The 17127-nt window shown below is 47.2% G+C and overlaps 1 protein-coding gene across 1 annotated transcript in view; it reads right to left on the bottom strand.

Moving 5' to 3' along the window:
• GLYR1 (glyoxylate reductase 1 homolog) overlaps positions 1 to 17127 on the bottom strand; it is a 529972-nt gene that overhangs the window by 36001 nt on the left and 476844 nt on the right. The window contains exons 13-14 of the mRNA XM_078662916.1: positions 14497 to 14659; positions 13498 to 13677 (exon numbers count right to left, since the gene is read on the bottom strand). Of these exons, the coding sequence (XP_078519042.1) occupies positions 13498 to 13677; positions 14497 to 14659 (343 nt within the window). The remainder of the gene's footprint in view (positions 1 to 13497; positions 13678 to 14496; positions 14660 to 17127) is intronic.

Here is a 17127-nt window from a genome sequence, read left to right as displayed (position 1 = left end):
TCCACGATCTGCGTGGGGCCCTTCTGCTTTCCGCTGCTCACCGCGTTGTTTGGCTACTAGCCCGTTGGCTTGTGGCCTTCCTGACGACGCCCGACGACATTTCTGCTGCTGGTCTGGTTGCTCCAGACTGGCCCTTGCTCCCTTCCAAAAGAGGAGCCCCCCCGGACCCTCCTGGTCCCCTCAAGACGCCATTTTGAGTCCACCGCGTGGGCTTGAATTAGCCAAGGCTTGTTGCCCAATCCTGGGTAACTTCGACGCCGACAACTTCCACCTTCGTGGGACAGCTCGCACCTCCATCCTGGTCGCCGACAACGCCTCCTGGTCCGAGAGACTGCAGAGCCCAGCAGCGCCCACTCACCTGACTGCGGTGACTTCGCCCGGTGCCATCCTGGTGCCCACTTAATCACTGGCTAGTGATTCAAGAACTTGGTCCCCTCTGCTTTCAGGTTTTCTTCTTCCTTGATCCAGGCTTGGATCCATCGAACTTTCCTTCACTGGTCGCCTGCCAGCAACTTCTTCCTTCCAGGCTCCTGGTCCGGCAACGAGATCCCCGACGTCTTTTCAGACCTATGCAGCTGCAGCCCCTGGGCTAGGTAACTTCGGCACTCCGGTGTCCCAGCATAGCCTCACTATCCAAGGGTCAGGATCCACTGTCGTTTTCTCCCTACCAGGTCGGGTTCGCCCGTGAACACTAACTTTGTGAATTCTAGCTTCCATAGACTTTGTCCCGCATCCCGCGTGAGAGTGCACACTCTGCACCCGAGTCCCCTGGGCCTCCTAGTAATAATCTAACGATTCCCTAGTCCAGTCCTAGCGATTCCAAAGCCTATTAGAACTGTTACTTACCTGCTAGTAATTCGCATTCCACTTTTAGCGTATATGGTTTTTCGTGCCCCTCGGGCATTTGTGTAACGTGCTAACTTAAAAGTATTTTCGTAAGAGTTTTGTTGTGTGCTTAGCTCCCTGTCTCATAAAGAGCCAGGGTAGTCTTGTTATAAATAAATACACTGTTTATTTTCATAACAACTTGTGTGGTGTCCTTTCACTGGGTGTTCAAGGGGTAATGTGATGGTAAAACAGCTGGCTTAACACGCCCTCTAGAGTCTTAGCCTTAGACTGCTCGTATCCATGCTACTAGGATAGCTGGTCTATAAGGTTGACTTACAACCAATCATCAATAAGGGTTGTTTGGACTGATATATAGTGATCACTAGAATAGTGAGCACTGCACATCAGGCCAACTTCTCACATTGGTGAGCAGCGGTTGGGATTTGAGCTTGCTGTTGTTTTACCACACATGCCCTAAGAATATCTTGTGAAAGATCACATAAGTACTAAAGGTACATATAACTTAGCTTAGAATACTCTGAGTTCTACTGAACCAGCTGTTGTAGCTCCTAGGGCCTAGCACACCCTAAACTACAACTCTAGCAAGGGATCAGTAGGCAAACATATAGTGTAGGTAAGTGCACCACTTACACCTCACTAGAAAAGCATGTCGACTCAGGAGGACTCTACTGAGACTCCCCTGGTCAGTGTTGACCCTCCACAGGTCACTTCAAGATATGCAGCTCTCAGTTTTCATGAGATGAGACAAGTCTGTACTTCCAGGAAACTGAAGCAGGGGTCTAACCCCACCACTTCCTTTCTGATAGGTCTCCTAGAGACATATGATGCCAGAAAGCTTTCTCAGTTACATGAGAACATGCCAGCCTTAGAAAGAACCTCTGGGGATCCAGATCTCCACAACACTGATTCAGCAGTTGAGGAGGAGGATCAGGAGGTACTCTCTGGGGATGAGGTAGACAAGGGTCTTGAGGTAGTCAGAAGGCTAACTAGGACCAACTTAGACTTACTTGGGCTAGGATCTGGGGGCCCCCCAGTACTAACCCGAAGTGGGCCTAACCTTGGAGTTAGAAGAGATAGATCTCTTTCTAGGGACTCCAATAGATCTCTGCACTCTAATGCCTCTTCTCAGGGGAGAAGGAATCCTCCACAGAGGAGATTTACTTCCCCTCAGAGAAAGGAGCATGAAGCTAGGATGAGACAAGCTGAACTGAGGATTGAAAGGGAAGAAATTGCCCTGGCCAAAGAGAAGCTTGCCCTGGCAAGAGAGCAGCAGATGAGTGGGCTAGCTCCCACTGGTGGCAGCAATCTCCCAAGAGATAGAGAGAAGGGTTTAGATACTAAACACCTGACTAAAATAGTGCCCCCCTTTAAGCAAGGGGATGATATCCAGAAATGGATGGCTGCTCTGGAGAGGGCCTGCACTGTGCAGGGCATTCCCCAGAGTCAGTGGGCAGCTATACTGTGGCTCTCCTTTGATGGTAAAGGTAGAGATAAGCTCCTCACTACAAGAGTGGAGGATGCTAACAATTACCAGGTCCTGAAGAATACACTGGTTGATGGGTTTGGTTTAACCACTGAGCAGTACAGGTTGCTGTTCAGAGACACCCAGAAAACTCAGTCTCAGGACTGGTCTGATTTTGTGGATTGTGCCACTAAGGCTTTGGAGGGCTGGTTGCTGGGTAGCAAGGTTACAGATTACACAGGATTGTATAATCTAATGATGAGAGAACAAATTTTAAACAATTGTCAGAACCAGTTGCTGCACCAGCACCTTGTTGATTCAGATCTGACCTCTCCCCAAGAATTGGGAAAGAAGGCAGACAAATGGGTCAGGACAAGGATCAAGCAGAACCAGAACCAGAACCAGGGTGGTCAGAAGAAAGCAGACCAGAAGGGTAATGTTAAGAATGAGCAAAATGACCAGAAGTCTTCACCAGGTCCCCAACAAACCAAAGAGGGTGGGGGTCAGGCTTCCCAGAAGAAGAAGACTCAAGAAGGCCAGTCAAAAAGGTGGTGCCAGTACTGCAAAAGTAAATCTCACTGGTTTAGTGAGTGCACCAAAAGAGGAGGACAAACTCCTGCCACTACAGCTCCTAAAGCAACTGCACCCCCTAGTACAGTCAGTAGTGGTAGTGTCACTCCCAAGGCATTAGTTGGGTTAACCTTGGGTACTGAGGGGTCTGACAACTTAGTTGGCACACTCACTCAGGCTGTCCTTGTCTGTACAGGGGATATGGATATGTCCCCTGAGATAAGTCCCAATACTTTGGGCAAATACAGGCAGACACCTTTGATTAATGGCAAAATGGCTCAGGCCTATAGGGACACTTGTGCCAGTGTCACCATGGTGACACCTAACTTTGTGGACCCTGGACAGATCATGCCAGGTACTGATTTCCTGGTGACCAATGCCAGCAATGTCACTACTAGTCATAGTGTGGCAATTGTGGCTTTCTCCTGGGGTGGAGTGAAGGGACAAAAGAAAGTTGTAGTCAGTTCAGACCTCCCAGTTGATTGTTTGTTGGGCAATGATTTGGAGTCATCACAATGGTCAGAAGTGGAGCAGAGGACTCACATGGAGATGTTAGGCTTGCCAGCACATGTGCTTGCTGTGACTAGGTCACAGGCCAGAAGATGCCCCACTGAACAGGTGCTGGATCCTGAAACTATGGACCAGACACCTCCCAAGAAGAAGAGCAGTAAGGGTAAGGCTTTGCCTTCCCCCTTGCCCCAGGTTGAGGATCAAGTCTCTGAGGAGGCTGATCTAGAAGAGCTGAGGGAAACTGAGCCTAAAGAGCTTGAACTTGATCAAGTTGAGTTTCTGGGCTCAGGGGGACCCTCCAGAGCAGACCTGGGGAAGGAACAGTTGAGCTGCCCTTCCCTTGAACCCCTCAGACAGCAGGCTGCTGCTGAGGCTGCAGGGAATGCCACAGGTGCCCACAGGGTATACTGGGAAGATGGACTCCTGTACTCTGAGTCAAGAGACCCCAAGCCTGGTGCAACCAGGAGGCTGGTCATCCCCTTGTCTCTGAGAGGTTTCCTTCTCACCTTGGCCCATGAGATTCCCCTTGCAGGTCATTTAGGTCAGACAAAGACTTGGGACAGGCTTGTCTCACACTTTCACTGGCCCCATATGAATGAGAATACCAAGGAGTTTTGTCGCTCATGTGTCACTTGCCAAGCCAGTGGTAAGTCAGGTGGCACAACAAAGGCCCCCCTCATACCACTACCTGTGGTGGGGGTTCCCTTTGAAAGAGTGGGGATTGACATTGTTGGTCCAATGGAACCCCAGACAGCATCAGGACACAAGTTTATACTGGTGGTGGTGGACCATGCCACCAGGTATCCTGAGGCTATTCCCCTTAGGACCACTACAGCCCCTGTAGTGGCAAGAGCCCTAGTTGGAGTGTTCTCCAGAGTGGGTTTCCCTAAGGAGGTCGTTTCTGACAGAGGTACAAACTTCATGTCAGGATATCTGACTGCCATGTGGAAAGAGTGTGGTGTGAACTACAAGTTCACCACACCCTATCATCCACAATGCAATGGGCTTGTTGAGAGATTCAACAGGACCCTGAAAGGGATGATTCATGGACTACCTGAACCTCTTAGGAGAAGATGGGATGTCCTGATCCCCTGCCTCTTGTTTGCTTACAGAGAGGTCCCACAGAAGGGGGTTGGCTACAGCCCTTTTGAGCTTCTGTATGGGCATCCTGTAAGGGGACCCCTGTGTTTGGTGAAGGAAGGATGGGAGAGACCTCTCAAAAAGCCTGCAACCAACATAGTGGACTATGTACTTGGTCTCCGCTCCAGGATGGCTGAGTATATGGAAAAGGCATCTAAAAACCTTGAGGCCAGCCAGGAACTTCAAAAAGCTTGGCATGACCAAAAGGCTGTACTGACTGTGTACCAGCCAGGACAGAAGGTGTGGGTGCTGGAGCCAGTGGCCCCAGCAGCTCTGAAAGACAAATGGTCTGGGCCCCACACCATCATTGAGCAAAAGGGAGAGGTTACCTACTTGGTGGACCTTGGAACTCCCAGGAGCCCTCTCAGAGTGCTCCATGTTAACAGGCTCAAGGCATATGTTGACAGGAAGGACATGAGCTTGCTCATGGCCACAGATGAGGGACAGGAGGAAGAGAGTGACCCTCTCCCAGACCTGCTCACTCAGAATCCTGATGATGGGTCAGTTGATGGTGTTGTCTTTTGTGGCAGCCTCACTGACCATCAGCAACAGGATTGCAGGCAAGTTCTGCAATCCTTTCGACATATGTTCTCTCTGACACCCAGCCAAACTGATTGGTGTACCCATGATGTTGACACTGGAGACAGTCTGCCTGTCAAGAGTAAAATCTACAGACAGCCTGATCATGTTAGAGACTGCATCAAAACTGAAGTGCAGAAAATGTTGGAACTGGGAGTCATTGAGCCCTCAGATAGCCCTTGGGCTAGCCCAGTAGTTCTAGTGCCAAAGCCTCACACCCAGGGTGGTAAGAGAGAGATGAGGTTTTGCGTAGACTACAGAGGCCTCAATGCAGTCACTAAGACTGATGCCCACCCAATACCAAGAGCAGATGAGCTTATAGATAGATTGGCTTCTGCCAACTTCTTAAGCACATTTGATTTGACAGCTGGGTATTGGCAAATCAGGTTAGCTGAGGAAGCCAAACCCAAGACAGCATTTTCTACCCCTGGAGGGCATTATCATTTTGTGGTAATGCCCTTTGGACTGAAAAATGCACCTGCCACCTTCCAAAGGTTGGTGAATCAAGTCCTCACTGGGCTGGATGACTTCTGTGCAGCTTATCTTGACGATATTGCTGTCTTTAGCTCCACCTGGGAGGATCACCTGGTCCACCTGAGGAAAGTGTTAGAGGCCCTGCAAAAGGCAGGCCTCACTATCAAGGCCACAAAGTGCCAGATAGGGCAGTCACAGGTTGTATACCTGGGCCACCTTGTAGGTGGAGGCCAGGTTCAGCCACTGGAGAGTAAGATACAGGCCATCAAGGACTGGACTCCTCCAATCACCCAGACTCAGGTTCGAGCTTTCTTGGGCCTGACTGGGTACTATAGGAAGTTTGTCAGAAATTATGGGTCCATAGTGACCCCCCTTAATGACCTGACAAGCAAGAAGATGCCAAAGAAAGTTCAGTGGACAGCAAGCTGTCAGAAAGCATTCAATGACCTAAAGCAGGCCATGTGCACAGCACCTATCCTCAAGAGTCCAGATTACTCCAAGCCATTCATTGTCCAAACAGATGCTTCTGAGTTGGGTGTGGGAGCTGTTCTGTCTCAACTGAATTTTGATGGTAATGATCAGCCTATTGCTTTCATTAGTAGAAGGTTGACACCCAGAGAGAAAAATTGGTCAGCTATTGAGAGGGAGGCCTTTGCTGTGGTCTGGGCCCTGAAGAAGCTGAGGGCCTACTTGTTTGGCACTCACTTCACCATTCAGACAGACCATAAGCCCCTCTTGTGGCTAAATCAGATGAAGGGTGAAAACCCCAAACTGCTTAGGTGGTCCATTTCCCTACAGGGGATGGATTTTACAGTGGAGCATAGACCTGGGACTGATCACAGCAATGCTGATGGGCTCTCCAGGTATTTCCACTTAGAGCAAGAAGACTCACCTGGTCAAGGTTAGCTTATTGTCCCAAAGTTTGGGGGGGGGTCATGTAGGAGAGTAGGGTCTGCCATCCTATGATCACCCAGATTTTTGCTTTTTGCTGCACTGGTTTACGACTTTCCCTGGCTGTGGGCCTGCTAATCAGACCCACAGCCTAGCTGTTCTCTCTATCCAAATTGTACTCAGGTACTGAATTGGCACTGGGCCCTCTCCAAGTCCCTGTACCCAGGGCTGAGGTGCACCCAGAAGTCTCCCAGGGGCTGAAGCATGTATTATGCCACCCCTGGATTGACTAACTAAAACTGACACAACTGGCTGCACGACAGCTGGGGCAAGGTGGTGTACTCACCCTTTGCTTTAGATATAGTATACCTATATCTAACCCTAAAATGGACACACAGATCTCCTATCAGTCACTCCTATGGCAGGCCTTAACAATCCTGAAGGCAGAGTGCTTGGAATCGTGTGAGATGGTGCTCTGGCATGAGCTGAGCCTGTCTGCGGCTTTCGGGATCCATCCCTTAGCCGTTTCCATGATATCGCATACCATATACTCTTAAGTGCATTATAATCCTCGCGGTTATGTGCCAACTCTGGTATCGCTTTATCAAAACATGTCGAGTAAGGTGTCATACGAATTGGAATACTAACCCCTCGCCAATTCTGGCGACGGGGTTAGCATTCCACCCTTCTAGAGGGACACGACATGCATGTAACCTATAACCCGGTTAAAAGTCAGACAGAGCCTTAGCATCCACAAAATGGATGCTGCCACCGAGACACAAGTCTGCCCTCCTGCTGCTGGGAGTCCTCCCAGAGCAGGAGATAAGGACAAAGGGTTTCCTGCCAGGGGCGGTGCCAGCACCGTCCCAGACAGGGTTTTGTGTATTGTAGGTAGGCAGGGCTTTAGAGGAAGGTGACTGCACGTGGCACCCCGGTGCTCACTGTGAATAGGCTGGCTGGAACCAGTTCCAGGGGCACTCCAGCCCCTGGCCTGGGGAAAAGCCCGCCAAGGAAGTGGGTGTAACCACCCCCCTCCTGGTCCCACCCATAGGGCAGGACCTAGTCGCGTGCCAGCCCCCTTTTCCCAGATAAAGGTAGAGACTGGCCCCCTTCCAAATCAGATCATCTTTGGAATCAAGACACGACTTTCTGCGAAAGGACTTCAAGATTTCCTTCTTCAAGATTCTCCCTTGTGACTAAGGAGTAGTCACCCTGCATCCGCAGGCACCATCTAAAGAACACTGCGGTCTGCTGTAAGTCCTTCCTCCGGAATCCGACTGCCCAGCTCGACGAGAACCGGCTTCCCTGGCACCTCTGACCTCTACCCACCTCTACAGCCCAGCTGAGAACCGTGGGTGCGACGAGACCTCAAGGGACCGGCCATCTGCAAGACTGCACGACTTCTTTCCAGCAAGCCCGCCGAGTAATCTACTGGTGAGTGCTCTGGGGTCCGAGAAGCCCCGACTCTGAGCAGCTCCAGCTCCGAAGTGCAGCCCCCCAGCATCTCCACGATCTGCGTGGGGCCCTTCTGCTTTCCGCTGCTCACCGCGTTGTTTGGCTACTAGCCCGTTGGCTTGTGGCCTTCCTGACGACGCCCGACGACATTTCTGCTGCTGGTCTGGTTGCTCCAGACTGGCCCTTGCTCCCTTCCAAAAGAGGAGCCCCCCGGACCCTCCTGGTCCCCTCAAGACGCCATTTTGAGTCCACCGCGTGGGCTTGAATTAGCCAAGGCTTGTTGCCCAATCCTGGGTAACTTCGACGCCGACAACTTCCACCTTCGTGGGACAGCTCGCACCTCCATCCTGGTCGCCGACAACGCCTCCTGGTCCGAGAGACTGCAGAGCCCAGCAGCGCCCACTCACCTGACTGCGGTGACTTCGCCCGGTGCCATCCTGGTGCCCACTTAATCACTGGCTAGTGATTCAAGAACTTGGTCCCCTCTGCTTTCAGGTTTTCTTCTTCCTTGATCCAGGCTTGGATCCATCGAACTTTCCTTCACTGGTCGCCTGCCAGCAACTTCTTCCTTCCAGGCTCCTGGTCCGGCAACGAGATCCCCGACGTCTTTTCAGACCTATGCAGCTGCAGCCCCTGGGCTAGGTAACTTCGGCACTCCGGTGTCCCAGCATAGCCTCACTATCCAAGGGTCAGGATCCACTGTCGTTTTCTCCCTACCAGGTCGGGTTCGCCCGTGAACACTAACTTTGTGAATTCTAGCTTCCATAGACTTTGTCCCGCATCCCGCGTGAGAGTGCACACTCTGCACCCGAGTCCCCTGGGCCTCCTAGTAATAATCTAACGATTCCCTAGTCCAGTCCTAGCGATTCCAAAGCCTATTAGAACTGTTACTTACCTGCTAGTAATTCGCATTCCACTTTTAGCGTATATGGTTTTTCGTGCCCCTCGGGCATTTGTGTAACGTGCTAACTTAAAAGTATTTTCGTAAGAGTTTTGTTGTGTGCTTAGCTCCCTGTCTCATAAAGAGCCAGGGTAGTCTTGTTATAAATAAATACACTGTTTATTTTCATAACAACTTGTGTGGTGTCCTTTCACTGGGTGTTCAAGGGGTAATGTGATGGTAAAACAGCTGGCTTAACACGCCCTCTAGAGTCTTAGCCTTAGACTGCTCGTATCCATGCTACTAGGATAGCTGGTCTATAAGGTTGACTTACAACCAATCATCAATAAGGGTTGTTTGGACTGATATATAGTGATCACTAGAATAGTGAGCACTGCACATCAGGCCAACTTCTCACAATCCTCCTCTAAAATATCCCTTGTAGGAGGATGTTTGCGTGTTAGATTTGAAGGATGATGTATTGTCTGCACCAGTTGGTTTGGAGCCTCCTCTGTAGAAGGAGCGACGAAAGGAACTTTTAGCTTGTGTGGACTGTAAAGCTCCCATAGATTTGGCAGTGTCTGTATCCTTCTTCATCTTTTCAAGTGCTGTGTCTACTTCTGGTCCAAACAATTGATTTTGATTAAATGGTTGATTTAAAATGGTAGTTTGCACTTCCTGTTTAAATCCTGAAATGCGTAGCCACGCATGATTCCTAAGTACGACACTAGTATTTACAGCTCTAGATGCAGTGTCTGCTACATCTAGTGAGCACTTGATTGAGGCATTAGAAATTAGCTTGCCTTCTTGTATAAGGTTGTTTGCCTGTACCTTATATTGGTAAGGCAGATGTTCAAGTAGTTTCTCTAACTGATCATAATGAGCCCTATCATATCGTGAAAGGAGGGCTTGTGTGTTAGCGATACGCCATATGTTGGTAGCTTGCGCAGCTATTCTTTTGCCTGAGGCATCTATGACCTTGGATTCTTTGCCTCACCTGAAGTTTGTGAGTTTGCCCTTTTCCTAGCATTTTACACAACTAGTGAATCTAATGGTAGTTGTCCCTTAATGTAGGCAGGATCTGCAGGTGCAGGCCTATATTTTTTCTCAATTCTAGGGTTTAAGATCCTAGTACGTACAGGGTCTTTAAATATTTCTGGAGCATGTTTGATGACCCCTTTAATCATGGGAAGAATTTGCACAGACCTTTGCGATTGTTTAAATGTGTCTAACAGAAAATCTTCCTCTGCCTCATCAGAATGCATAGTGACCCCATGGTAAATGGCAGCTCTGTTCAACAGGTGACCAAAACCAATGTTATCTTCTGGGGGAGAAGGTTTTGATGGGTAGGACTGTGGGTCAGGATTATCTGGCACATCCTGTGGGTTTGGGTATTCCCAGCCTGCATCATCTATAGGGTATGGGAAAGGCTCATCTGTGTCTATCCCTCTCCCTAAACTATACTCATCATCATTTTAATTTGAGTTGAGTGTGAAGATAAAAGAGGAGAATGTGGAGGAGAGATCTGTGGGGAATTGTTAAGAGGAACAGGGGATGAAGGAGAAGGAAGTATAGGAGAAGAAGGGTGCATAGCAGAGTCCTTCTTGGCAGGAACTACAGGTGTAGAGGTTGCATCTGCCTTGCTCTTCTTGTGTGGTGTAGTGGATACATGACCTGTCTTTGGGTCAATGTAGATCTTCTTTTGCATCTGGTTGGGGAAGGTCTTCCGCTTGTGAAACCTTTGTTGGCGACGATTTTTTCGGTTCCGGACAAGGTTGCTGTTTGTCTTTAGCCTTAGGAGGTGATACAATGTCCTTTGGCATAGTTTTCGACACCGCAGGTGTTGTTTTCGGTGTCGTAGGCTGTTTCGTGGGCTTGGACGTGTCGGAATCAGGCCTTGTCGGTTTTGGCACCGAAGACGATGGCTTCGGAGTGAAAGCTGGTCTCGTCGGCTTCGAATGCTGGCTTCATACCCTTGTCTTTAGAAGTCGACGGTTTCGGAGTCGAGACTTCTTTCGGTGCCGAGGGAGCTTGTGGGATCGGCACGTGCGGCTTGCTCGGTACCGAGCTACCGGAAGGCTTAAGGACTTTCTTCGGAGCCGGGCTCGATGGCGGGGCTGTCAAAGTGGGTTTTGGGTCGCGACTGGGGCCCCGGAGGCGGAGTGTTGAGCTTTGCCTTCGATCTGGGTGCTGTGTGTGGTGCAGGGGCAGTAGTACTCACGCGCTGACCCGATGGTATGGAGTCATCTGAGTCGTCTGCCTCTGATACGATTTGGAGATCATCAGGATCTTCTTCGGGAACGAGCGGAACCTCCTCGAAGATATCCACCGGTTCCGCAGCTGATCTCTGCATGTCGTTTCGACGGGCCCTCCTATCTCGGATCGTTTTCTTGGATCGAAGGCACACGCAGGCTGTACAGCTGGATTCGTCGTGTTCTGGCGATATACACAGGTTGCAGACTTCGTGGTGGTCACTGTGTGGAAACTTTAATCCACACTCGGGCATCTCTTGAATGGCGTCCTTTCCATGAGGTGTAGGCCTCACGGTGTGGATAGGCCCAACGGCCTGCGTCGACGACAGGAATCGAGCTGATGGAGTTGAAACGATGTTAGTCGATATCGAAAGTAGTTCTGAAAAGTTTTTGTACGTTTTTGCGCTTCAAAGTACTTGAAAAGTCTATTTCTAGCCGGAGCGGAAAACTTTCATCCGAACCCAGTGGCGGAAAAAACCAATCTAAGGATGGAGCCGATGCCCATGTGCTCTATCGTCCAAGGGAGGAGTCACCTATCTCCTGACTACAAAGAATTCTTCCAAGACGACAACAACATGCAATCATCCTAGCCCAACACCAGGTGGCGATCTAATGCTAAGTGTAGTATCTGCAGCTCATATGCCTCAAACAGAGGTCCTCCAAATGCTGTTCCGGGGTCCCCGCTGCCTGCCTGGGGACCGCATATTTATCCATTTTGTTAGCTTGCACCCCTGATTTTTTTTAAGGTCTCATTCGCAAGCTACGGGTTGTATGGCAGTTATTGCCTTCCGAGTGTTGACTAGTTTTGATTTCGGGAGCCAGAGACACTCTCACGACAGTACTCCTTCACTGTGTCCTTTCACATAAAGGCTGGTGAATCAGTATGTAGCTCCGGAAACTCAGAGCACCCCCATATCAAGCGACTTCCTTCTGCTAACAGGGCTTGAATTGCGGCTCAACTACCTGCCCAGGGCTGCTCCTCACTCCCCCCTACCCTCCCCCTCTGCTCAATTATTATGCCACCTCTGGCCTGGGACCGACGCCTAGCGCGTCACTGTGCTCACTGGAATATGCTTGTATTTGGATTAATTTTGGATCGCTTTACTCCGCTCTTCTCCTGTTCAGGGCATTCCTGAGGAAATGTGGGGCTCCCACATGTCAAGCGACTCTTATTGGGTCTTGTTGGGTCTTGAATTGCGGCTCAACTTCCTGTCCTGGGCCGCTCCTTACTCATCTCCCTCCGGCGCTGCTCGTTTATTATGCCACTTCAGGGCTGGGGCCAACGCACACTGCATCACTTCGTACAGCCCAAGGGTTCCTTTGCTTTAAGCCTCATTGTTCACCGGGGCTCTCCGCCAACTCTGGGCCGGTGCTTCTCTGCTTCCGCAGGCTGCCTTGATCTTCATCCACGCCACTGCCCCAACTGGCACGCACCAGCCATCCCCGGAGATCACTCCTTCCAGCCTGCGGTGAGAATAGGTGGGGAGGGGGGTGGATTTCGCTGCTCGCTCCTCACCCGCAGTTGACAGCCTTCTGCCGGGGATATATTTCTGCTGTCAAAGCCTCCTCTCTGTGGCTGTCTCCCTTCTTGGCGTGATGGCACCGCAAGTACGTCACCGCTTCTCCCCCATAAATTCTTGGTTTGTCCACAATCGCTCTGGCTATTTTAGCCCTCCGTTGCCTCACATAACTTCTTTCGTTACCTAGGTGTTTCGATGCGGGCAGGGATGGTTTATTTCGCAGATGGTGGGGATTTGAGGTGGATGAAGCATTGAGCACCGTGAAAAGTATGTTTAATTAAAAATGTATTTACCTTATTATGAAGATCTTGGTCTTAAAATAAAGTACAAACAAACAAAGGATATTTTTCTAAAACTGGTCAGGATCCCCTTCTTGAATCGTGTATCCATTACTGATCACTGTTGTGCAATAAATGTCTTACACTCCTCTGTGTTAGGCTTAAGGCTGCTCCCCCACACTACCTTGGGTTTTACATTGAGCCCTATACACTGTTGAGGAACCACTGGACTGTGAATGGTATTACCACCTAGTGGCAATATCATATACAGAGCCAGCTTCCTACATGGAGGTTGTAAGAAAATAGGAATCGTGCCATAAACAAGCTCAGATATTCGCAATTGCACTAAAAGGCTAAAGTTTACTGGACACATCTTGTGTGTTACCTAAAGATCATTGTTCCATTAGACAACACTGACCTGGTGCTAGCGCTATAAACAATCAGTCTCATGTTTGCTACACTACTTCAGAGGTTCCACAGCAAACAGATCACAAGATCTGGGACACACACCTAGACATTCATTCCGAGTACGATCCCAATAAGTAGGGCATCTTCTGCACTCGCCCTGTACAAAGACCAAACTCCAATTTTTTTTCTAGCAGTAAATCTAAACATAAAGAGAGAAAGTGGCATTTACTTTGGCATTTTTGATCCAGGAAAATACTGGCAAGTTGTCCTTGATTGAGGATGTCGAGGAGGGTCTGCTGGGACTGCCCAGTTACTTGGGCCAGTGTAAGCCCCTCTGCAATTGTGGCCATGAAACTCCCCTGCACCATGCTAAGAATTAGCATCATCTTAGCGGCATTGCCAACATCACCTGCACAAAATAGAAAAAAAGGTTTACACATTCAGGCAAGGTAAGAAACAGCACACCTTGCCCACTGAGTTTGCCACAGCCTTTATCACAAACAAATATGGTAACCATGTGTTTAGTTGTGGGATCCAGTCTTGTGGTCTGAATGGTCACTCTAAACGTTCCAAAATACTGAAAAAATACAAATAACCCACATCTTATTGTGGCAAATTCATTGGTGCCCCTTCAACCAGTTATGGCAATTAAATATGCTAGACAGGAAGTGAGTTCCAGTGGTTACAAGTACCTTTAGGTATTCCTGAGGATATTTCTCTTTATTTTTGGGTGGCCGTGGTAAAATTTTAAAAACTTGTCAAAATCTTAGCTGAAGTCAATGGTTTAAGCATACTCTTACCAACATATTTAGGCCTTTCAAAAACACAAATGAGTCAAAGCTCTTATTCAGGTTAGTACTTATTGATCCCAAGCTAATCAGCACATCTTATGCAGTGTGTGGGTGTGTGTGTATATATATATATATATATATATATATATATATATATATATATATATATATATATATATATATGCTAAATTTATTGAGGTCTACAGCTATTCTGTTTGAAATCTGAGACACCATAACTTAGGGTTGTTTCTACTTCATGGGCATGCAGAGGAGCACTTCCCAGTAGTCCAACATTAGTCAAGGGCCCATGCAGATAATTTACCTATCTTTCCTCATTTCAAACTATAAAAGAGAATATTCTAACTAAGGGTAATCAGAAGGTTCTCAATGGCCGCCTGATCCCAAACATTAAAATGACAAGGACAGGACTATGTTACCTAGAAAAAAGGAGGCCTTGCCCATAGCTTGAAAACAGCTGCTGCAGTCTTCGTATACACCCCGGTCCCCAGCAGCCAAAATCACCAGCATGCCATCATTGGAGAGTTGCTGATTGCCAGAAACTGGAGCTTCCAAAAAGCGCCCTCCTCGTGATACAATAACCTGAAGAATAGAAAATCAAAAGGAGAAATTAAATTGAAGACAAACAGGAGTAGCAATTTTATTTAGTAGGAAGGCAGAAGATTCTTTGGTCAAGTCTCTTCAGCACTTGGACTAGAATATAACCTTCACTTTAGAGACATTCTATTCAAGTTTTAATTTGACAGGGAAGCACATCTTTGTAAATACATGTGTTATGGGATTGGATTACATTTCATTAAGATACTTCATTTACTGTTAGGATCTACACTTCATTGTTTGACGAAGAATAAGGAATGGTTTCTTGCCTATAATCCTAGTTGTCCTTCAGGGGAAATCTCTAATGAAATCATAAGCAATTAAATCATAAGCACTGCATAGTTCAGCCCACATAAGGGCACTTTTCCGAAGTTACTTTTTGTGTAGTATTTTCATCTTACTTTGGAAAAACCATAAAGTACATGTGACACCAGATTATAATTCAGCAGCCTACAGCAGGATATATTGCCATTTACTTTAAAAATGCAAGAAAATACATCAAATCTTCAAAAGGTCACTAAATGAAAGAAAAGGGACATTTCGAAACATCTTTCACAAAACCTTTTCATTTTCTTTTCAAGTTAATCATAGGGAAAGATAAGGAATTTACCAATAAAGACTGCAGCATCGTAAGAAACACAATAGAGCACAGAGCCTTTGAGGGCACTCTGACTTCCAGTATCCCACCATCCCCTGTAGGTGGCAGTTACCTCAGTTATTTAAGACACGTTAAGTAATAGGCAGGTATAAATGAATTTCCTCTTTTATTGGGGAAGAGGGAAGGTTGCTTATGATTTCACTGGATATTCCCCTGAAACAGATCTGGTATTACAGATAAGAAACCATACCTTCCCCTTCAAGGGATCTCCATTTTAAATCATAAGCAATGAATAGAATGGCTTGATCATCCTCTCAGCCTCAAGAGAATAGAGAAAGGGTATTAAAAAAACCTAAGCAAAGAAATGTCTCAAACAGGCTCGCCCTACTTGGGCATCTGCTCCAGAGCTAGAGTCTGAATCAAGACAATAGTGTCTTGAAAAGGTAAGAATAGATTTCCAGGTTGCTGCCTTGCAGATCTTAGAGACTGGAATATTTCTCAGTAATGCAGCCACTTTCTGGTTGAATGACATTTTGGCTTTTCAGGTAAGGTTTTTTAAAATGTATTTTTATATAAATGTATTTATTTTGCAGTTAGTACAAAGAGAGATCAATAAATAAACAATCTGAATAGCAATATCATTGAAATACACAATAAATGCTTGTTAATTAACATAATTCAAAATCTATATTTCGAAGATGTAAGCAAATAGAACCCTAATTCCCACCCCATATTTTATAAAACTTCCTCAAGGCTCCTACTCTTCGGGAATATAGCTTATCCTTCACCTCAATTCAGGACATCTTAAGTAACCACTGTGAAATTGTTGGAGAGTTGGCCTCTCTCCATCTTTGCAAAATCAGAGATCTGGGAACAAGTGATGCAATGAAAAACTGTTGCTGAGTAGTGGATAAACCTGGTATATCAGTTAAACCAAAAATAACAGTGCTTAGTTCAGGCATCAGATTAATTATCAAACTTGTTTCCAAACCACTGATATATTTGGTTTCAAAATTTGTTTAGAGCTGGGCAAAAAAACAAATATGGAACCAATCCCCCATGGGGTGGTTGCATCTAAAACATGCAACCTAGATAGAGGAGTACATTTTGGAGAGTCGAAATGGAGTATACTATTGTTGCCATTTAGAGAAAAGTCCTTTTGAAATTGGCACCCCCTATATGGCTTTATGCGACCAGGTATTATATAATCTAAATTTTTGGATATTTATCCGACACCCCGTAGAGTTTAGAATCTTTTGTAAAGCTTGCGGTACAACTTTAGCCTGAAGTTGACTAAGGAGAACTTTATACCAGTTACCGATCCCTCGACTCTCCTTCACATAATAATTAAGGCTAATCAGATTTACATGGGGATCAAGGGAGACTTGTAGACCGCTTAGAAAATTCCTAAATTAAAAAAGGAAAATATTGAGCAAGATGGGAGGATGGGATTAGAATGTTTAATTTGATTCCAGGATTTCATTTGATGTGCGAGAAACAAATCCCTGAAGGTAAGGTTTATTTTAGCTTTCTGATAGCACAGGAGTATACAAGAGACTATCCATTTAGAGAAGGATTGGTTGGTTGTGGCAAACACTGCCCACAATTGCCCATAGTTTACACTTGTTTAGACACTCTAAAGTCTTTAGTTTTGTCCAGATAAAGCTTTAACACCCATCTCACAAGAGAGTGGAGGGACCACTCCGATGGAGAAGAGGGATTCTGAAAACAGTTAGGTAAAGTAATAACTTGATTGACATGAAAGTCCAATATCACTTTAGGGAGGATTTGAGGTTGATTTTCCATCACTACCCCATTACTGTGACAAGCGGTGTAAGGTTTGTCAGAACAAAGA

This window comes from Lissotriton helveticus, chromosome 10 (genome assembly GCF_964261635.1).
Source record: "Lissotriton helveticus chromosome 10, aLisHel1.1, whole genome shotgun sequence".
Classification (NCBI taxonomy): Eukaryota; Metazoa; Chordata; class Amphibia; order Caudata; family Salamandridae; genus Lissotriton; species Lissotriton helveticus.
This window is presented reverse-complemented; position numbering and strand designations above follow the sequence as displayed.